At 46.8% G+C, this 21,343-nt stretch overlaps 1 protein-coding gene and 1 long non-coding RNA gene across 2 annotated transcripts in view; both read left to right on the top strand.

Annotated features, from left to right (window-relative positions):
* Positions 1–3,498, top strand: part of RELT (RELT TNF receptor) — an 89,614-nt gene extending 86,116 nt beyond the window's left edge. Inside the window, exon 11 of the mRNA XM_053385400.1 lies at positions 2,340–3,498. Coding sequence (XP_053241375.1) covers positions 2,340–2,351 — 12 coding nt within the window. The 3' untranslated portion in view covers positions 2,352–3,498. The remainder of the gene's footprint in view (positions 1–2,339) is intronic.
* LOC128412470 (uncharacterized) overlaps positions 1–21,343 on the top strand; it is an 89,935-nt gene extending 68,592 nt beyond the window's left edge. The window contains exon 2 of the long non-coding RNA XR_008330090.1: positions 20,899–21,343. This is a non-coding gene — a long non-coding RNA (uncharacterized LOC128412470). The remainder of the gene's footprint in view (positions 1–20,898) is intronic.

Here is a 21,343-nt window from a genome sequence, read left to right as displayed (position 1 = left end):
GAATTGCCTCGAGCGGTGGCAAGCTCTCGGGGGGTCTTCAAGAGCCTATCCAGTTTTCCTCTTCTTCTTCTTCTTCTTCTTCTTCTTCTTCTTCTTCTTCTTCTGGAAACAGTTTTGTAAAAATCAAACAGAATGCAAAATTTAACAGCGTTTCCATTTTTGCAAGATGGTATTGGACATGGACAGGGACGCAGGTGGCGCTGTGGGTTAAACCACAGAGCCTAGGACTTGCCGATCAGAAGGTTGGCAGTTCGAATCCCCACGACGGAGTGAGCTCCCGTTGCTCGGTCCCTGCTCCTGCCAACCTGGCAGTTCGAAAGCACAAAGTACAAGTAGATAAATAGGTACCACTCCGGCGGGAAGGTAAACGGCGTTTCTGTGCGCTGCTCTGGTTTGCCAGAAGCGGCTTAGTCATGCTGGCCACATGACCCGGAAGCTGAATGCCGGCTCCCTCGGCCAGTAAAGCGAGATGAGCACCACAACCCCAGAGTCGGCCATGACTGGACCTAATGGTCAGGGGTCACTTTACCTTTTATTGGACACGGACAGTAAAAGTCTCAGTGTGGAAGGCAGGTAGATTGGGCTGCCTTGTTTTAAGTCTCCTATTAAAGGGGTTAAAGGAAGGGGTGGAATTAGCAGGGAAATGTACTTTTGCATGTCAGCTGCCAAAGATTGGCGGGTGGTGCGGAATCCTCTTATGGCAAATGCTTGTCGAATATTCAGACATTCAAGGTGCTCTGGGTGACCTGCGAGGCAAATCTGTTCCGCCCTTCCCTTTCCTCTGCCTTTCCTTTCCTCTGTGGATTTCTAGCACTGGCTTCCTTTTTTAAAATGTTAATTTATGTGTTAAAAAAGTTGCAAGCAGAATATAAAGGAAAGAAACGACGAGTCAGGCATTTAAACCGTAAAGCGCCACAGCCTGGAGGGACAAAAGTACCGTGTTATAGCGCAGATCAAAAGGGCTATACAAATAATAAATAATAAAGTATTAACTCATACAAAAATTCTCTCTACAAATAATGATTTATAAAAATAATAGTATTCTCCACTTGTGAGTTCCATTATTATTGAGAACAAAGGTTCTATGAACCAGACATCTGTTTATATTGGTGGCACTGAAAATGCCGCAGTATTTGCGTGAGAAATAAAATCATGCCTTATTAAGGCATGTTGAATTTTTTAACTTTGAAATTCCAAAAATGAAGGCTGCTAAAAAGTTGTAACGTGATTCAAAAGGTATTTTGGTAAAATTAATATAATTTAGGTTTGCTCTGTAGGTAAAGTTGCATGGAAGTCATTGAAAACAATATCCAAGTGCTTGCAGGTTTATTATATACTAATATCATTTTTAGTTATTATTCTTTAGCATTGCCTAACATTTTCAGAAGGCAAAATAAAAGTTCTTTGGTTTTCCGAAGCAGTGTGCTTCTTCATCAAACGTAGACTTGCCGAGCTACATGCTGTCCAGTTACAAAAATAATAGCAGATTTGAATCCCTCACACCCAGAAACATATTTGAAGACCCCCTCACTGAAGAAATGTGCAAAAATTAAGTTTCACTCCTTAAAGTGACACACAGTGATGCCATATACAAGGGGCAGGGAATGGTCATTTGAGCTCTGCCCTTTGGGTCAGTGTATCCCAAACTTGGGTCTCCAGATAGTTTTGGACTACAACTCCCATCATCCCTAGCTAGCAGGACCAGAGGTCAGGGATGATGGGGGTTGTAGTCCCAAAACAGCTGGAGAACCAAATTTGGGAAACTCTGCTTTAGAGATGTCTAGCGTATACAGTCATACCTCAGGTTGAAGTAGCTTCAAGTTAAGTATTTTCGGGTTGCGCTCTGCGACAACCCGGAAGTAACGGAGCGTATTACTTCTGGGTTTCGCCGCTCGCGCACGTGCAGACGCTCAAAATGACATCACGTGCATGTGTGGAAGCGGCGAAACACGACCTGCAGACACGCAGTCGCGTCTTATGTTTACTTCAGGATGCGAACGGGGCTCCGGAATGGATCCTGTTTGTATCCAGAGGTACCACTGTACAGTCGTACCTCGGCTCCTGAACGTCTTGGGAGTCGAACGTTCCGGCTCCTGAACAATCGTAAACCAGAAGTGAGTGTTCTGGTTTTCTATCGTTCTTTTGAAAGCTGAAAGTGTGAATGGGCTTCCTATTGGCTCCAGGAGCTTCCTGCAGCCAATCGGAAGCCGTGCTTTGGTTTCCGAACGGATTCCGTTCGACTTTCGAGGTTACGACTCCGCAAGGTACCATTTCAAGGAGGGCCAAATTCCGCCATTTGCCTCCTGCCAACCTCACCGTCCGCTCTCCCACCTTTGCAGGTGATCATCTGACTCCAAGCCGCCGCGACGCAGATGGGACATTGGATCAAGGGGAGGTCTCCGGCCGAACAGCCATCACCCGAGGCTTGCGAGCGCTGGGCGCTGAAGAAGGTGAAGGACTGCCCTCGTTTCCCCCCCACCTTGCTCTTGGGAAACCGCCAGCATCCTGGAGCAGAGCCATGGGGCAGGCCCTCCATGGGTGTAACGCCGTCTGTGCCACCTGGAGAGTCGAACTCTGGAGGACACCCTTGGCATTGCAAAGACTCTCCCCTGCCCTTCCCCCCCCCCCTGCGCAAGGACCTAAGGGAAGCAACGCGGTGGGGGCTTTAGGGGAGGGGCTCCTTTTGGCCGCCAAACTTGGAATACCACTACATGTGCGCTTTTGTTTACATGGCATGGAATCAGCTCTCTAGCGCCAGCCAGGCTAGGTAGGCTTCTGAACAGTGAAAAAATAGTTTTTGGGGGTTGTTTTTTTCCCCCAGGGGTGAAAATCCTCCATAGATCTAACACAGGGCCAAATTCTGCTGCAGAGGAAATAGATGCTTTAGAAGTTTTTCGCTTTCCCAAGCCGCTGTACAGGATCCGGTCGTGAGGGCATAGGGTTTTCTCAGCACCAAACCAGCAATATTTGCTTTTGTTTCTTTGAGTTGTATCATGCCTTTTCTCCCAGGAAGTGAAGGGGGCAAACGTGGTTCATCTCCACCCCTATTAGACTCAAAACACGCTGAGAAGGAGGTCTGGCCCATGGTCACCCAGTGGACTGAGTGGGGATTCGAACCCTGGTCTCCCAGGTCCTAGACTTGACACTACAGCACACCTTTCTGCCACTGGGGAGGGCGTTCATCCCTACGATTCCCCACCTGCCCCCTAAGTAGCTATTATGCTGGCTTAGTGCAGTTATGAAACGGGTTTCCTCCAATGTCATGCGCACCCCCACAAGATGCAAGCATCAATGGTGTCGCCCAGCTCCTGGTTCCCTCATTTCGCCCTCATTTTAATGGGGGGGGGGCTTTATTTAGAGAGCAATCTATTGCTCTCCTGGTACCGACCGAAAGAGAGCGCTTGTTTTTGTGTGTGTCTGGAAACGCCCTTGGGGCCTGATCCGCTGGGAAGCCCCTCCATGCAAACGCCATTAACCCTGCTACCCAGGGCCTGTCTGCCCAGCTGAATTCAATGGGACTTACACCCAAGTAAGCAAGTACATAGGGTTGCAGGCTCGAGCGATTGTCTGGTCCCCAGCCACATCAGTGGGGCTGGAGAGCCTTTCTCGTGGATCGTGCCCATCGAATTGTAGGATGGTAGAGTCGAAGGGAACCAAAGGGCCTCTTCATGAGCAAACGCTGTTTCCGTGTTTGGGAACACGAGGATGTGGGAAAACAGACTCCTGTCTTTCCTCCTGGGAGACAGGTGTGCAGGTAAGGTCTTGCTTTCGCCCCACCTGGTCCTTTCATCTCGCATCACCTGTTAACGCACCTGGGTTCGCCACCTTGGTCCTGGGAAGTCCCAAGATTGTACAGACATTTCTGGAATAGTTCCGTCTAGTTCAGCCTCCTGTCTCCAGGCGCAGAATCATTGCAATGGTAGAGTTGGAAAGGATCCATAGGGGTCATTCAGTCTGACCCCCTGCAACCCGGACGCCTCTAGAAAGCTCACAAGCAGGAGAAAGCCCCCTTCTCCTCCTCTTAGTCTCCCAGCTTCTGGAGGTAGAAACCAGCAACCAAAGAATCCCTCTCTGTTCCAAAAAAAGCAACCCCTCTCCGTCAGGGAGGGACGACTTTGGCCATGCCTGGATTCCAGCTTCCAGTGTCCCTGGATCATTTTGGCGGGGGCAGTTGGGAGCTGGGGGTCTCCAACAACTTCTGGAGAGTCGTGGGTTCCCCACCACTGCATTACCAGGGAGTGCGCACGCATATGCGCGCAGGTTTAGCGATGCTCAATGTTTAAAGGTTCTGCATGGGAGAAATGGTGGCCGGGATAAAAATGCAGCTCACTAAATAAAATTGCATGATTCCCTCTTCCTCGGATTAATTTCTACTGCTTGGGCCAGGTGCAAGGGAAGTGGGGCTTGAGAGAGTGCTGAAAGCCTCGTTTAAGAATCCCCTCTGCTTCTTAGCAGGCATTCCCACACTTTGACAGCAGTGAGGCCTAGACACTTGCTCTTGAAAAAGAACATCTCAAGAAACTGAATTCCACGTTCTTTCTTTTTCTCTTGATTTAGAAGATCCCACCTTTGGATTAAAATAAAGAGCAGAACGAGTATTAAATATGAGCTTCCGATTTAAAACAGACACTATAAACAAGAGCCAGTGAGATCAACAACCAAAATGTAGTCTACATGCTCAAATTTACCCTTGGGCAATGTGTACAAGCTAAAGGTGCCCTAAAGAGCTTGGCCATGTTGCTAGACCTCAGTGTGCGGGGCAGGTAGCGCCTTAGAAACATGCTCTCTCTGGGTTCCTAAAACAGCAGGCTAGGAAACAGGCTGCGTCTCGATTTTCTACTGCTAATCTGGGGGTGGACTAGATGGCTCTTGGGGTCCCTTCCAACGCTACCATGCTAAGTTCCGCAGAGGAACCGAAAAGGAGCAGGGGTGGTTGCAGTTTGAACTTCCAGGTCGTAGTGGGCACCCGGCAGCCAGACTGAGCCCTGGCACCTTTTAGGAATCAAATGTTTTGGGCCCTTGGTTGTGGAAACAGCATTTGCTAAACCTTGAGGCTGGCAGATTCCAGCTGTTTTCCATCCAGCTGTTTACAAACAGTCTACTTCTCTTAACCCAGCTCATCAGCCAACACAGCTTTTTTCCTGTTATCTGTCATTATTATTATTATTAATTTTTTTCTACATCAAAATGTTATTTATGTGGGCAAAGCGGGGGGGGGAGGGGGAAATTCTGACCTCCTCAAAGCAGCCAGCCCTCTCCCCCCCCCCCCAGCTCAGACTCTGCCCCTTGTCTTATTTATTTTATTAATGGTTTGTGGTGTTTTGTCGGGGAGAGAAGGTTGGGGGGGGTCTTTTATGTTAAGGGTGTTATTGGTGGCTTTCAAGCCTGTGGGTTTCGTTTCTGTACATTGATAAATAAAAGCAATCTAGAAAGCGAAATTGCTGTGGGTTTTTTTCCCCCTTCCCACCCAGCTTGTTTCTGCTGCTTATGGGAAACCTGCCCCTCACTGATTTGGGGGGAAGTTGCCAGGGAGAGAGAAAAAAGGCTGCCAGACCAGGAACAAGGGGCATATCTCCTAAAATCCAAGGCCAAACACCTCTGGGACTATCACCTGGCCCTTAGTACAGGGCTTAGGAGTCTCCAGGCTTTGGGCCAAATTTGCCCCAGATTTCTTTGGGTCACACACAGCCGCCCTGTGAGTAGTAGAGTAGAGTAGCTGCTTTGGGAGACGATCATCAGGCATCCGCACAACATGACCAGTCCAACGAAGTTGATGTTGAAGAATCATTGCTTCAACACTGGTGATCTTTGCTTCTTCCAATACACTGGCATTAGTTCACCTCTCTTCCCAAGTGATGTGTACAATTTTTTGGAGACACCATTGATGGAATCTTTCAAGGAGCTGGAGATGGCATGGTCCATGTTTCACAAGCGTACAGTAAGGTTGGTAGAAATGGAGGGACAGAAAGAGAGAGAAAGAGAGCGAGAACAACCCATCAGCTTCCATTAAAAGCTCCATTAAAAGTTTTAATTTAAACACAGAAGTCAATACAGTGGTACCTCGGGTTACATATGCTTCAGGTTACAGAAGCTTCAGGTTACAGACTCCGCTAACCCAGAAATAGTGCTTCAGGTTAAGAACTTTGCTTCAGGATGAGAACAGAAATCGTGCTCTGGCGGCAGCAGGAGGCCCCAATAGCAAAAGTGGTGCTTCAGGTTAAGAACAGTTTCAGGTTAAGAACGGACCTCCGGAACGAATTAAGTACTTAACCCAAATGACTGGATAGGCTTCTGCATGAAATTGATGCCTCTATGAAAATATGCTCCAAGGTAGAAAGTGGGGTAAGATTTTCACACCATTGCTAACGATGATGAGTGTTTACCCTTCCAGGTTTGAAACAGGCATCTCCTCGTGACCATAAAGGCTTATAAAATCAAGCCCCGTCATACTACAGCAATACGATTTAAGGGTACATGGCTGCCTGCAGACATCAAGGAATTTTCCAACACAAAATGGATGCAGATAGCAATTCCAGGCCAAGAAGAATATGCTGTGAACTGCCCTGAGAACTACTTTTTTCTGGGGGGGGGACACACACAAGGGGACGCAAACCCCTAAACATTCTGTGAATCTTTGTACTTTTATCCATTTACTGTATTTATTTTCCCTGATTTGAACAATAAAATGGTGCTTTTCTTGAGTCAAAATGAGAGTACCCCTAAACATTTTTTTAGGGGGGAAAGCACTGGTGGTATACAAATTTAATAATAATAATAAGATTATATCACTGAAAATTAGGGCTGCCATATGTCCGGGTTTTCAAAGGTGGAATTGCTCAACATCTTTCAGGTTTTCCTAAGAAAACAAAACAAACGAAAATAAAAGCTCAACAACTCCCGGAGGGTGTCCTGGTTCTACTTTTTGAAATATGGCAACCCTTCAAAATGCCCGCATCATGCCTCAATGAGACGTCTCCATCACTGCACCTCCAGCATCTTATCAGCATCAGAAAATGCCTTCTTGCAAAGACCCAATAGACCCCAAACATCCGTTTTTGCTGGGGCAAAAGGAGTTTCCCGTGCGCAGCGCATAGCAAGTCCTGGCAATCAGTTTGTCGTCCGCATGGGGGGAAATTCTATGACGCTGTGAAATGGGTACCCTGATGTCACGGTGATTGACAAGGTGCGTGGCCTGTGGTGGGCAGGGGAAGGTAAGGATCCAGCCCACTGCTCTCAAGCGGATCTGTATCCAGAGTTGGAAATCATTTCTACACAGCTTCTCACCCCCTGCTCTCTGTTCCCTGGCAAGGCAAGTGAGAGACATTAGCGGAGCTCAAGACCGCATTCCAGCCAGGTGAAAAACCACCCAAGAAAGGTGCAGAAATAGCAGAGCCTCCAATTGTCCCTATTTTCCAGGGACAGTCCCAGATTTACAGGAGCCGTTTCCGTTTCTAATTTGATCCTGGAATGCCCTGCTTTTCCTTAAGACGACACTATACCTGAAGGAGCGTCTGCACCTCCATTGTTCAGCCTGGACTCTGAGGTCCAGCTCTGAGGGCCTTCTGGCGGTTCCCTCCCTGCGAGAAGTGAGGTTACAGGGAACCAGGCAGAGGGCCTTCTCGGTGGTGGCACCCGCCCTGTGGAACGTCCTTCCATCAGATGTCAAGGAAATAAACAACTACAGTGGTACCTTGGGTTAAGAACTTAATTCATTCTGGAGGTCCCATCAAATATCAAGGAAATAAATAACTATCTGACTTTTAGAAGACACCTGACGGCAGCCCTGCTTAGGGAAGTTTTTAATGTTTGGTGCTTTATCATGTTTTTTTATATTCTGTTGGGAGCCGCCCAGAGTGGCTGGGGATACCCTGCCAGATGTAAATAATAAAATTACTACTACTACTACTATTCTGTGATCAGAGCTCTGCACTGGCTGCTGATTTTCTCCCAGGCCAAGTTCAGGGTGTTACTATTTGTATCCAAATCCCTTAACAACTTGGGACCAGATTACCTCCCACTGTTCCACTTAGTGTGGCAGCATCTATACTTTGGAACTCCCTGCCACTTGAAACCCAGACGCATGGATGGGGTATAAATTATTATTATTATTATTATTATTATTATTATTATTATTATTATTATTTATTTTCATTGGAGAAATGTTGGAGGGTATGGAGTTATGTGACCCCACCGAGCTAAGGAGATAAATAACCATACAACCTTTAGAAGACATTTGAAGGCAGCCCTTCATAGGGAAGCTTTTTATGTTTAATGTTTTATTCTATCTATCTATCTATCTATCATCTATCTATCTATCTATCTATCTATCTATCTACACACACACACACACACACACACACTTGTTGGAAGCCATCTACATGGGCAGGGTATAAGTTGTTTATTATTATTATTGTAAGAATTTTAAGGTCTCAAATACAGAATAAATATTCATAAATGCACATATTTTTAAATATATGAACCATGTGTCTGAAACAGTTTAGGGGAGCAATCCTGAAGCCATTTTGACTCTCCCAATGGCCTCAAATATTCCTCTGCAGGAAGGGAGGAAAATGGGGGAAGCCTTCCCATTGTCCTTTTGCTTACAAATCCTCTTAAGAGAGTGTTTGTGTATGAACAGGGTGAGCCTGTGACCTGGACTCAGGAACTAAAGTATTTACCATCACAAAAGAATGGCCAGGCTGCCCAGGTAATGCAATCAGTGACCATTATCAGGTATCCTGGCAGGCGGGATTTCTGCTGCAGACAACCTCCTCCTGTGACTCTGTGATATGATGTTTTGGGGGGTGGTCTTTGGCGATAGGGTGGGCAATTTCAAGAGTCTATATAAGGGACTACTGTTCATGTGGTGAGTGGGGACCCTGTTGCAACAGTTTATTTTCCTTCAGTAAATATCAGGTTTACTAGCCACTTTGCTTCTCAATATATGCTGTTATTTTTCTCCTACCGATAGGGAACCCTCAAGGACTCTATACGGGCTGTGGAATACCCTATAAGGGAAAGGGAGCAGTTTTTTCTTTTAACATTATTATTAATGAATGTCCCTATTAACATTGGAGAAATGTTGGAGGGTATGAGAGGGCGGTTTCTCCCTGGCAGAGAGAGCATGTGGCAGCTAGACTAACGACTGGGAGTACCGCCGAGACCACATAACACTGGTCCTGAAAGACCTACATTGGCTTCCAGTACGTTTCCGAGCACAATTCAAAGTGTTGGTGCTGACCTTGAAAGCCCTACATGGCCTCGGCCCAGTATATCTGAAGGAGCGTCTCCACCTCCATCAGTCTGCCTGGACACTGAAGTCCAGCTCCGAGGGTCTTCTGGTGGTTCCCTCCCTGTGAGAAGCAAGGTTACAGTGAAAGAGGCAGAGGGCCTTCTCGGTGGTGGTGCCCGCCCTGTGGAACGCCCTCCCACCAGATGTCAAAGAAATAAACAACTATCTGATGTTTAGAAGACATCTGAAGGCAGCCCTGTTTAGGGAAGTTTTTAATGTTTGATGTTTTAATGTAATTTTTGTTTGGAAGTCTCCCAGAATGGCTGGGGTATAAATATATTATTATTATTATTATTATTATTATTATTATTATTATTATTATTGTTATTAATGCAAATATAAGTTTGTAGGGAGGTAAAAAGGAACTATATAAGAAATATGCAACTGTGCAGTATAAGATAATTGATAGATAAAGTAGAGTGAAATTAATTGGAAGTCATTTTTAATTTCGTTATAAGTTTTATAATTGCTTTCAGTATCAGGAGTATAAAAGATGTTAGCTATATTAATTTTATTGTTTCTTATATTGCAGTTGTTTGTTTGACTTTTCTATTACTTGTTTGTTTGATTATATGTTGGTTTCAGTGGCGTAGCGTGGGGGGTGCAGGGGGGGCCGGCCGCACCGGGCGCAACATCTGGGGTTAGGGCAAATCCACGGGTTAGGGGGCGCAAAGTACTTGCCTTGCCCCGGGTGCTGACAACCCACGCTACGCCACTGGTTGGTTTATTTGTTTGTTTGTCTGTTTTCCCATAAATGTAATTATTTTAAATCAATAAAGATATACTAAAAAACAAAACAAAGAACCCAGGACCCTGGGCTCCCAGCTCCCCGTTCCTTCTGCAGTTGCTGCAACCCACATTGCAGGAGTCGCCAGGAGCAAACAAAACAAAACAAAACCTTCTGGGCATCCGCTCCCCTTTCTAAAAAAAGAACAATCTCCTCAGCTGACTCTGCTGCTTTCTGAGCAGAGCTGGAGGTTTTGAAGGGGACCTTGCCCTGGCGCAGGTTGTCTCTATATTTAGCTGCACTGCATGAACGTCAAGCGAGCGGCCGCAGCTGCGTGGTACTCTAGGCCTGGCCTGAGCCTGGCTTTTCCGCTTCTGCCTGCCTGCGAACTCACAATGGGAATCGCTGGGTGCCGGCTGCTGCGTCACCTGCCCTCCAAGTGACCTCAGGCCAGGCTGGACCAGGACATTGGCAGGGAAAGCAAAATGCTTGTTTACAAACCCCTCTGCAGCGCCACAAAGCCAACTCAATGGTGTAACGTTGGGAAATGTCGATCACTTCTCCTACCTGGGCAGTTATTTTTCCACAAGGGCCGACGTTAATGCTGAAATTCAGCACCGCCTGAGCTCTGCGAATGCGGCTTTCTCCCGATTCAAGTGCAGAGTGTTTGACGACCGGGATATTTGCAGGGAAACCAAAATGCTTGTTTACAGAGCTATTGTACAGTGGTACCTCGGATTACAGACGCTTCAGGTTACAGACTCTGCTAACCCAGAAATAGTACCTCGGGTAAAGAACTTTGCTTCAGGATGAGAACAGAAATCGCTCTCTGGCGGCGGGAGGCCCCATTAGCTAAAGTGGTACCTCAGGTTAAGAACGGACTTCTGGAACAAATTAAGTACTTAACCCGAGGTACCACTGTACTACCATCCTGACTGTATGCTTGTGAAACATGGACCACTTATAAAGGCCATCTCCAACTCCTCGGAAGATTCCAGCAACAGTGTCACCGAAAAATTTTACACATCACTTGGGAAGACAGGCGAACTAATGCCAGTGTACTGGAAGAAGCAAAGATCACCAGTGTCAAAGCAATGATTCTTCAACATCAGCTTTGTTGGACTGGTCATGTTGTGCAGATGCCTGATGATCGTCTTCCAAAGCAACTACGCCATTCCCAACTTAAAAATGGAAAGCGTAATGCTGGTGGTCAACTAAAGAGGTTTAAAGGCTCTATCAAGGCAAATCTTTAAAAATGTAGTATAAACACCAACAACTGGGAAACACTGGCCTGCGAGCGCTCCAGTTGGAGAACAGCCTTTCCCAAAGGTGTCACAGGCTTTGAAGACACTCAAACTCAGAACGCAAGGGAGAAACGTGCTAAGAAGAAGGCACGCTTGGCAAACCCTCACTGTGATCAACTCCTGCCCGGAGAATGTGCAGTTTTGCATTTTGGTTGGAAGGGAGGCGAAGGATTAACCCCCTGCAATGCAGGACTCACAATATTTAAGATGTGTTTCTGATATATATATATATATATACATACACACACACACACACACACACAGTGGTGCCCCACAAGACGAATGCCTCGCAAGACGGAAAACCCGCTAGACGAAAGGGTTTTCCGTTTCTGAGCTGCTTCGCAAGACGATTTTCCCTATGGGCTTGCTTCGCAAGACGAAAACGTCTTGCGAGTCTTGCGATTCCCCCCCGCTTCCCCCCCCCTTTTTCAAAGCCGCTAAGCCGCTAATAGCCTTTTAGCAGCTTAGCCGCTAATCCTTTAATAGCCGCTAAACCGCTAATAGCGCTAATCTGCTTAGCCGCTAATAGGGTTGCTTCGCAAGACGAAAAAAACGCTAGACGAAGAGAATCGTGGAACGGATTCTTTTCGTCTTGCAAGGCACCACTGTATACACACACACACTGCTGATCGTATTAATTTTTTGAGGTTTTTTTAGGTCTACTTGACCTAAAACTTTTGACCCCTTACTGATAAGCTTAAGGGATATTTTCTATTTTAGGGTTGTTGTTTTTCCTTTACAATACAGTGCAGCTGAAGAAAGATAAATAAATGTAAACAGCATTACAGATCTGCCAAACTCCTTAACTGAAATCCAGTTAACACTTAAATACAGTGTCAATCTGTATAATGCCCCTATTATATCAGATGCTAGATTTTTTGTGTCTGTCTGTCTGTTAACAGACCCAGATAACGAGCTACTTGTTGTTGTCTCCAGTTTTCTAGGCTGTTCTGGATTTAAAATAGAAATCTGGGTCAGTCCCAAAGGGAATAGACTGAGAGGGCTCTTTGTTATTGTTTATTTATTTTTTTATAGAGAGAAATTTATTCTTGCCAAAGGAAAACTTTTCAGCAGGGCCAGTCGGGAAACTCTTGAGCAAACCGCCTTCCAAAATCAGCAGCCCATTGGCTCAGGGACAGAGTTTTGCAGGCAGAAGGTCCAAGGTCCAATTTAAAAAGCATTTATAACCTGCTTTTAGTGTGTGTGTGTGTGTGTGTGTGTGTGTGTGTGTGTGTGTGTGTGGTTGCAATGAGTACATAGGTAAAGGGACCCCTGACCATTAGGTCCAGTCGTGGCCGACTCTGGGGTTGCGGCGCTCATCTCGCTTTACTGGCCGAGGGAGCCGGCGTACAGCTTCTGGGTCATGTGGCCAGAATGACTAAGCCGCTTCTGGCGAACCAGTGCAACACACGGAAACGCCGTTTAGCTTCCTGCCGGAGCAGTACCTATTTATCTACTTGCACTTTGATGTGCTTTTGAACTGCTAGGTGGGCAGGAGCAGGGACTAAGCAACAGGAGCTCACCCCGTTGCGGGGATTCGAACCGCCGACCTTCTAATCAGCAAGTCCTAGGCTCTGTGGTTTAACCCACAGCGCCACCCGTGTCCCTAATGAATACACAATCTATTTCAAATGAAAATGCAACATGAAAGCAGTACAGTGGTACCTCGGCTTACAGACGCTTCAGGTTACAGACTCTGCTAACCCAGAAATATTACCTCGGGTTAAGAACTTTGCTTCAGGATGAGAACGGAAACTGTGCTCCGGCGGCAGCGGGAGGCCCCATTAGCTAAAGTGGTGCTTCAGGTTAAAAACGGACCTCAGGAACGAATTAAGTACATAACCAGAGGTACCACTGTAGTTATAGAAGCATAGGGCATAAAAACAAATATAAACAGGCATTCAGGGAATGCAAATAAACAAAAACGAGGTCTGATCTCGCGAGTCAGGGAAACCCTATGCAAAAAAGACATCGGTGTTTCATATTCTGACGGGGAGTCAGGTGGGCCTTTCAGAGCCGACAGGCTCAATATGCTGACAGGGCAAATCCTGGATTTCCGATCGAGAGAGAGGCTGTGTTTTTGCCTAAGTTTCCTGATTTAGCTCCGGGAGTCTTCTCTCATGTGCTAACAGCGGACCAAGCCATCAGTCTCTTGGAGATTCGCCTGGATGTTTTGTGACATACTGTGATCAGTGGGGATGACACATCCCTCCTGGTCATAGGTTAGCCTGTCCTTCCAGAAAAAGGAAAACTGATAATGGAATTCTCAAATTCCCCCCCCCCATGCTCTCAATGGATGGGAGGTGGGCGCCCTCTGCTGGGTATGCCAGGCAATACAGCCTTTCCAGCAGCAGTCACGAAATTAAAAGACGCCTGCTTCTTGGGAGAAAAGCAATGACAAACCTAGACAGCATCTTAAAAAGCAGAGACATCACCTTGCCAACAAGGGTCATAGAATCATAGAGTTGGAAGAGACCACAAGGGCCATCGAGTCCAACCCCCTGCCAAGCAGGTCCGTATAGTTAAAGCTGTGGTTTTCCAAGTATTGATGTATGGAAGTGAGAGCTGGACCATAAAGAAGGCTGATCGCCGAAGAATTGATCCTTTTGAATTATGGTGCTGGAGGAGACTCTTGAGAGTCCCATGGACTGCAAGAAGATCAAACCTCTCCATTCTGAAGGAAATCAGCCCTGAGTGCTCACTGGAAGGACAGATTGTGAAGCTGAGGCTCCAAGACTTTGGCCACCTCATGAGAAGAGAAGACTCCCCGGAAAAGACCCTGATGTTGGGAAAGATGGAGGGCACAAGGAGAAGGGGACGACAGAGGACGAGATGGTTGGACAGTATTCTTGAAGCTACCAGAATGAGTTTGACCAAACTGCGGGAGGCAGTGGAAGACAGGAGTGCCTGGCGTGCTCTGGTCCATGGGTCACGAAGAGTCGGACACGACTAAACGACTAAACAACATCACATTCTTTAAGCTGAATATTGTTCTCTTCTTATCATTTTTACACCCTAATTGTTTTCAGCTTACCTCTTTCTCTTTAATTTTATCCGATTATTACGTCTTAATCTCTATATCTGATTTGTTAATTGTAACAAACCCTGCTAGTGAGTCCACTTCTTTACAATATCTCTGTAAGTACGACATAAATGGTTCCCAATCTTTTCTGAAATCTCTAATGTCCTTATCTCTGAGTTTTCCGGTAAGCTTCGCCATCTCCGCCTAGTCCATAAATTTTTCTTGCCATTCCTCTTTGGGTTGGTATTTTGTCATCTTCCCGTTTTTGGGCTAGTAATATCCTAGCCGCTATTGTACCGTTCATAATTAATTTGTTCTTCTCCTTTGGCTTGTCCTGTAATGCCTAGCAAAAAGGTTTCTGGTCTTTTAACAAAGGTTGTCTTAAACATTCTTTAAATTTCATTATAAATCGTTTCCCCAAATCATTTCCCAGCAGCAGGTCTTTTAATGGAGTGCTTGGAATCACAGAATTGTAAAGTTGGAAGGGATACCAAGGCTCATTCTACTCCAGGCTTCCTCAACCTCGGCCCTCCAGATGTTTTGAGACTACAATTCCCATCATCCCTGACCACTGGTAGCTAGGGATCATGGGAGTTGTAGGCCAAAAACATCTGGAGGGCCAAGGTTGAGGAAGCCTGATCTAAACTAATGCTCATTTCTTGTCGTTTGACTCCACTGGTTCAGGTCCTTCCCTCTAACGTGTTCATCTTCCACGGGAGAAATCTTCGGATATTTGAAAATGGCTACCACATGCACAATTATCAAAAGCTCAACAATGGAAGAATCCATCCGAAATACCTCTGAACATATGGGAAAATAGTATCCTGGATACAGCAATGTCTGAGCATCTCACCAGAGACAGGGGGGCAATTAAAGGCATAACGAAGAGAGAGACACCTCCCAAGTAACGTGGACTTCATTCTTTAACTATGTTAATGAGAAACCAGCTCTCAGTGGGGAGGTTGCCTTAAGTAGCATGTTTGAATTTGAACACTGAATGTGTAAGTGGGTGTCTAAAGTCAATGGATAGAGCAAACATCATGAGACGTTCATTGCTGGATAAGTGTTTAATGGTTCTTGTGTTTGTATAAAAAATAAATAATTGTTAAAACATGGCTATTGTATCATTTCTTCATCTTCTCTTCTCTTCTCTTCTCCAGGCTAAAGGTAAAGGGACCCCTGACCGTTAGGTCCAGTCGCGGACGACTCTGGGGTTGCGGCGCTCGTCTCGCTTTATTGGCCGAGGGAGCTGGTGTACAGCTTCCGGGTCATGTGGAGAACCAGAGCAGCACACGGAAACGCCGTTTACCTTCCCGCCAGAGTGGTACCTATTTATCTACTTGCACTTGACATGCTTTTGAACTGCTAGGTTGGCAGGAGCTGGGACTGAGCAACAGGAGCTCACCCCATCACGGGGATTCGAACTGTCAACCTTCCGATTGGCAAATCCTAGGCTTTGTGGTTTAGACCACAGCGCCATCCGCGTCCCTTTTCTCCAGGCTAAGCATACCCAATTTTATTTTTTTAACGTATTTTTTATTAAAGATTTATTGGTTTACAAAAGTATGTGCAATGTCTCTTTTTTTCAAATTACATTTTCTACAGATCAGTTTCCTTTCTTGAGACGTTAGTGTTACATTAGGAAGAAAAGTGCTGGAGGAGACTCTTGAGAGTCCCCTGGACTGCAAGAAGATCAAACCTCTCCATTCTGAAGGAAATCAGCTCTGAGTGCTCACTGGAAGGACAGATCCTGAAGCTGAGGCTCCAATACTTTGGCCACCTCATGAAAAGAGAAGACTCCCTGGAGAAGACCCTGATGTTGGGAAAGATGGAGGGCACAAGGAGAAGGGGACGACAGAGGATGAGATGGTTGGACAGTGTTCTTGAAGCCACTAATATGAGTTTGACCAAACTGCGGGAGGCAGTGGAAGACAGCAGTGCCTGGCGTGCTCTGGTCCATGGGGTCACGAAGAGTCGGACACGACTAAATGACTAAACAACAAGAAGAAGGAAGAAAAGGGGGAACGAGGTGGAGGGGGCATGGTGAGTGGGGTTGGGGTTGGGTGGCGATGCTTCTATCCTACTTAATGTATGTGTGGGGTTTTGTGTCAGTGTCGCTTGTGCAGGTTCTCTCTACTATTTGCTTGTGTTCTTTTGGTGGTGAGAGAGGTTGGGGTTGGCCTAGGGTGTGGCTGTTCGTTTGTGGTTGGCTGTGGTGATCTTTGTTTTCATGTGTGAGTGGGGTGGGTGGGTGTTTTTGTATCAGGTTCGCCATATTGATTCATATGCTGTTGGTGGATTCTTGTCATTGTCTTGTTGGGCTCTGTGTGTGATAAAGGGGAGCCATACCGGGGTGAAGGCGTCTTCTTCCGTTTGTCCCTGTGTCAGTTTCAGTTTATTAGCTAGTTTTTCTAGTAAGGCTGTTTCCCATACTATTTGGTACCATTGGTCCAGGCTTACTCCTGACAGGTCTCTCCAGCGTCTGGCTATGATGTTTCTGGCTGCTGAAAGTAGGTGGGTTTTGAGTTCTTTGTGGTGTGAATGGGCATTGTTGTCTTGGAATATGTTTAGTAGGGCCAGTTCTGGGGTGACTTCTAATAATTCCGTCATTGGGGCACCGGCCAACCTGACAAGACTCCAGGATGTGTATCTCCATTGCTACCTTTAAACCACCATCTCCATCACAATTAAAGAAAAACCCTCTATGTTCAACTGGGCTTACCATGAAGTAAGAATGGCCATGGGAGTAGAGCACAGGCCCCAACTGTTCCCCTTAAGCAGGCATCCCCAAACTCGGCCCTCCAGATGTTTTGAGACTACAACTCCCATCGTCCCTAGCTAACAGGACCAGTGGTCAAGGATGATGGGAATTGTAGTCCCCAAACATCTGGAGGGCTGAGTTGGGGGGTGCCTGCCCTTAAGGCTCGGTTTCCAGGCCCTGGGTCACCTTGGTCGCCCTCCTTTGCTCACCATCCAGCTTGTCAACACCCTTCTTAAATTGGGTTGTCCAGAACTGGACACAGGACTCCAGGTGTGGTCTGACCAAGGCAGAATAGAGTGGCAGCTAGCTGACAAGGAGCCACCAGGCAGCCTTCTCTTTGTTAGCATAGTCCAACAGGTACAAGAAAATGTCAAGTACAGCTCTATCCAACGTGCAAATGAGGGTGGCACAGAATTTGGATGTGGCATTTTTTTCTGCACATCCAGCTTCTACAACCAGGTTGAGCCCATTATTTCTCCACAGTTTTAAATTCTCTCCCCTCCCCTTCCAAGTTGAATCATAGAATCATAGAGTTGGAATAGACCACAAGGACCAAGCAGGAAACACCATCAGAGCACTCCTGACATATGGTTGTCAAGCCTCTGCTTAAAGACCTCCAAAGAAGGAGACTCCACCACACTCCTTGGCAGCAAATTCCACTGTCAAACAGCTCTTACTGTCAGGAAGTTCTTCCTAATGTTTAGGTGGAATCTTCTTTCTTGTACTTTGGATCCATTGCTCCGTGTCCGCTTCTCTGGAGCAGCAGAAAACAACCTTTCTCCCTCCTCTATATGACATCCTTTTATATATTTGAACATGGCTATCATATCACCCCTTAACCTCCTCTTCTCCAGGCTAAACATGCCCAGCTCCCTTAGCCGTTCCTCATAAGGCATCGTTTCCAGGCCTTTGACCATTTTGGTTGCCCTCCTCTGGACGCGTTCCAGTTTGTCAGTGTCCTTCTTGAACTGTGGTGCCCAGAACTGGACACAGTACTCCAGGTGAGGTCTGACCAGAGCAGAATACAGTGGCACTATTACTTCCCTTGATCTAGATGCTATACTCCTATTGATGCAGCCCAGAATTGCATTGGCTTTTTTACATTCGATGTATCGCCAACAGCTTCATATCCACTATCTAAATGCCCACAGATTCACAACAAACCTTTGGGGAGGCTATTTGAGCTGAGATTCCTGCATCGCAGGGGGTTGGACTAGATGACTCTGGAGTAGGGTTACCAGATGTCCCCTTTCCCCGGGGACAGTCCCCGGATTTGCGAATAAGTCCCCGGACAAATTAATGTCCCCGGATTTCATCTAATGTCCCCGGGAAACGCAGCAGTGGCAGTCTCAGCAGCCTGGAGCAGTTGGCTCTGGCTGGCTTCAGGAGCTGCTCAGAAGTCCCCATGTGATGGTGGTGGCAGGCGCTCTCAGATGCAGCTTCTGGGCTGCCTCCACCTTCCCTGACCCCAGCAACTCAGCTGTGAAGGGAGGCTTCACGCTGCCTATTGGAGCAGCCTGCAAACTCCTACTTGCGTGCAAGCAGGAGGGGGCAGGGATCTCTCATAGTTAGGCAATGGGAAGCCCTCCTTCCCAGGTGAGGGATTCCCGCCCCTCCTACTTGCACGCAAGTAGGAATGGGATTGGGGCTGCTCCGAGCCTCGCCACTGCTCTCGGCCCTCCTTCTCCGCCTTCCATGCCTGACCTACCGCACGCTGCTCCCCCCTCCCCACCGAAGAACCGACAACTCTGGGGCTGAGCAGGCTCATGGAGAAAGGAGAGAGAAGCCTCAGAGGAAGTGGAAATGTGGCAGTTGAGGTCAAGGTGGTGGCTGCCCCTCTGCCACCGCCATTGCTGCAGCATCAACATCCCAAACGTGTAGTATGTATGTATGTATGTATGTATTTAAAATGTCCCCAGATTCATTGAAAAAAATCTGGTAACCTTACCCTGGGACTCCCTTCCAACTCTACAATTCTGCCATAAGGAGCTGGTTAGGAAGTCTCCCTGAAGGCATACAGGGCGAGTGGGCACTTCCAAAATGTGCAGCCGTAACCTGAAACCACATCAGAGCCTTGCGGCATCAGCTGATGAAGCAGACCCTAGCGTAACAAATGTGCAAGTCTTTAGGGCGTCACAAGACTCTTCGGCTGTTTGTGCGGCAGCAGACTTCACACGGCTACCTACCCTCTGGCAATGGTAGACTGCACCGGCCCCGGCGATCCGGAAGGTGGCGCTTGCTGCGAGATGATAAACCTAGACTCCTCCTCTGAGCCCCTTTTGCTCGGCACTCTTGCCTAGGGAAATCGGACCCCTTGCTTCTGCACTTACAGAATTGTAGAGCTGGGGGATCCCAAAGGTCATCTGGCCCACCCCCTGCAGTGCTAAAGAATCCCTGACAGATGGACACACAACCTCTGCTTGGAAACCTCCAAGGAAAGAGCGCCCAACGCCTCCCAGCTCAGTGTCAGAAAGTTCCTCCTGCAGGAACTTCAGGCAGCAGAGAAAGAGACTCTTAAACTCTGGGCTGTGGGTTCGAGACTCCTGCTATTGCCGGGGGCTGGTCTAGATGACCTTGGCAGTCTCTTCCAACTCTACAATTCTGATTAGGTTTTTTACCTGCCCGGTAGATAATGTTTTATCTGACGGCAGCGTTCTATTTGCTGTTCCTCCCGGGTTTAAGGCAGACCCCTATATTTGCAGGCTGATGTGCCAAGTGAAGCCACAGACCCAAATCTCCGCTGGAAACAGCGACTCTGCTATTGGGGAATTTCTGATTTTATAAGATAAAGAAGAAGCATGGCAGATTCTGGAAGTCTACCCAGCAGCCCAATGGGCAGGATGGTCATAGCACAGAGAGGTTGGGAAGTTTTAACTTACTAATTTGAAGGTCTATCGGTTTCTGCAGGGATGGTGCATGTTTCGTGCGCTTGTAAGCCGCTTTGTGTTTCTTTGGAGAAATATCCCAGGTAATTTAAAGTGAAATAAAATAAAATAAAAACACGTTGGAAAAAAATATTCTTGAAAGATACTCAAGGCCTTTTTTTTTTTTTGGAAACATTTTAATAGTTATCGAATGTTCTACATCTTACAGTAAATATCATACAGTTACAAACTCTTGGCTTAAATTTGTCTCAGGGAGATCACTAGCTGATCCTCAGAACAAAATAATAATAATAATAATAATAATAATAATAATAATAATAATAATAATAATACAGATTTACACTTCATATTCACAAGTTGAGGCTGTGGGGCTTTCCGACTGAAATCTCAAAGGCTCCTCTCTCTGTGCCCATTGTTTAAGTCCTTAGATTTAAAACTTGGAAGACTATTAATTTCTATTTTGTTTTTGTTTCCAATGAAAATTTAAAAACCAGGTTGTCCAACCTGCGGAGTCCATAATTATTATTATTATTTTAAAACAAAGAAGCAAATAAAATCCCATAGCTGCCTCTTGTCTCCACCTGCCCTCCCCAAAAGTTGACTTCCTAGGAGTCAAAGTTCTCTGCCATGGGCTATGGGAACCAAACGAAGGCTGGGGGGTTGAGGGGAAGAGATGTTTGGGGTTTTATTGGCGGCTACATTTGCTCAAAGGGACGCGGGTGGCGCTGTTGGTTAAACCACAGAGCCTAGGACTTGCCAATCAGAAGGTCAGCGGTTCGAATCCCCACGACGGGGTGAGCTCCCGTTGCTCAGTCCCTGCTCCTGCCAACTTAGCAGTTCAAAAGCATGTCAAAGTGCAAGTAGATAAATAGGTACCACTCTGGTGGGAAGGTAAATGGCGTTTCAGGTTTCGCCAGGAGTGGCTTAGTCATGCTGGCCACATGACCTGGAAGCTGTACGCTGGCTCCCTCGGCCAATAAAGCAAGATGAGCGCCGCAACTCCAGAGTCAGCCACGACTGGACCTAACGGTCAGTGGTCCCTTTACCTTTACCTTTGCTCAAAAGTGACATGATAAGAACTCCCCTCCCCAAAAGCTGTCCCTTTGCATAAGCAAAAGATGGAACCAGTTATCAAATTTTAGGAAGGCCCCAGGCCAAAGTGGGTGAGGGCAGTGAGAGAGGAGAGACAGCTTGGCGGGGCAGATAGCCAGCGGAGGTTCAAGACCAACAAATGCCAAGTCCTGGTGCTGCCAGCCAGTAGGAATCCACCCAGCCTTAGGGAACATCCAAGCTTCCATTTGCCCCAAGATTTCTCGGAATGGGCCCAATAGGCTCTCTCTCTCTTTGGTTCC

This window comes from Podarcis raffonei, chromosome 4 (assembly GCF_027172205.1).
Source record: "Podarcis raffonei isolate rPodRaf1 chromosome 4, rPodRaf1.pri, whole genome shotgun sequence".
Taxonomy (NCBI): Eukaryota; Metazoa; Chordata; class Lepidosauria; order Squamata; family Lacertidae; genus Podarcis; species Podarcis raffonei.
The sequence above is the reverse complement of the archived record's forward strand: the minus strand, read 5'-3'. Positions and strand labels throughout refer to the sequence as shown.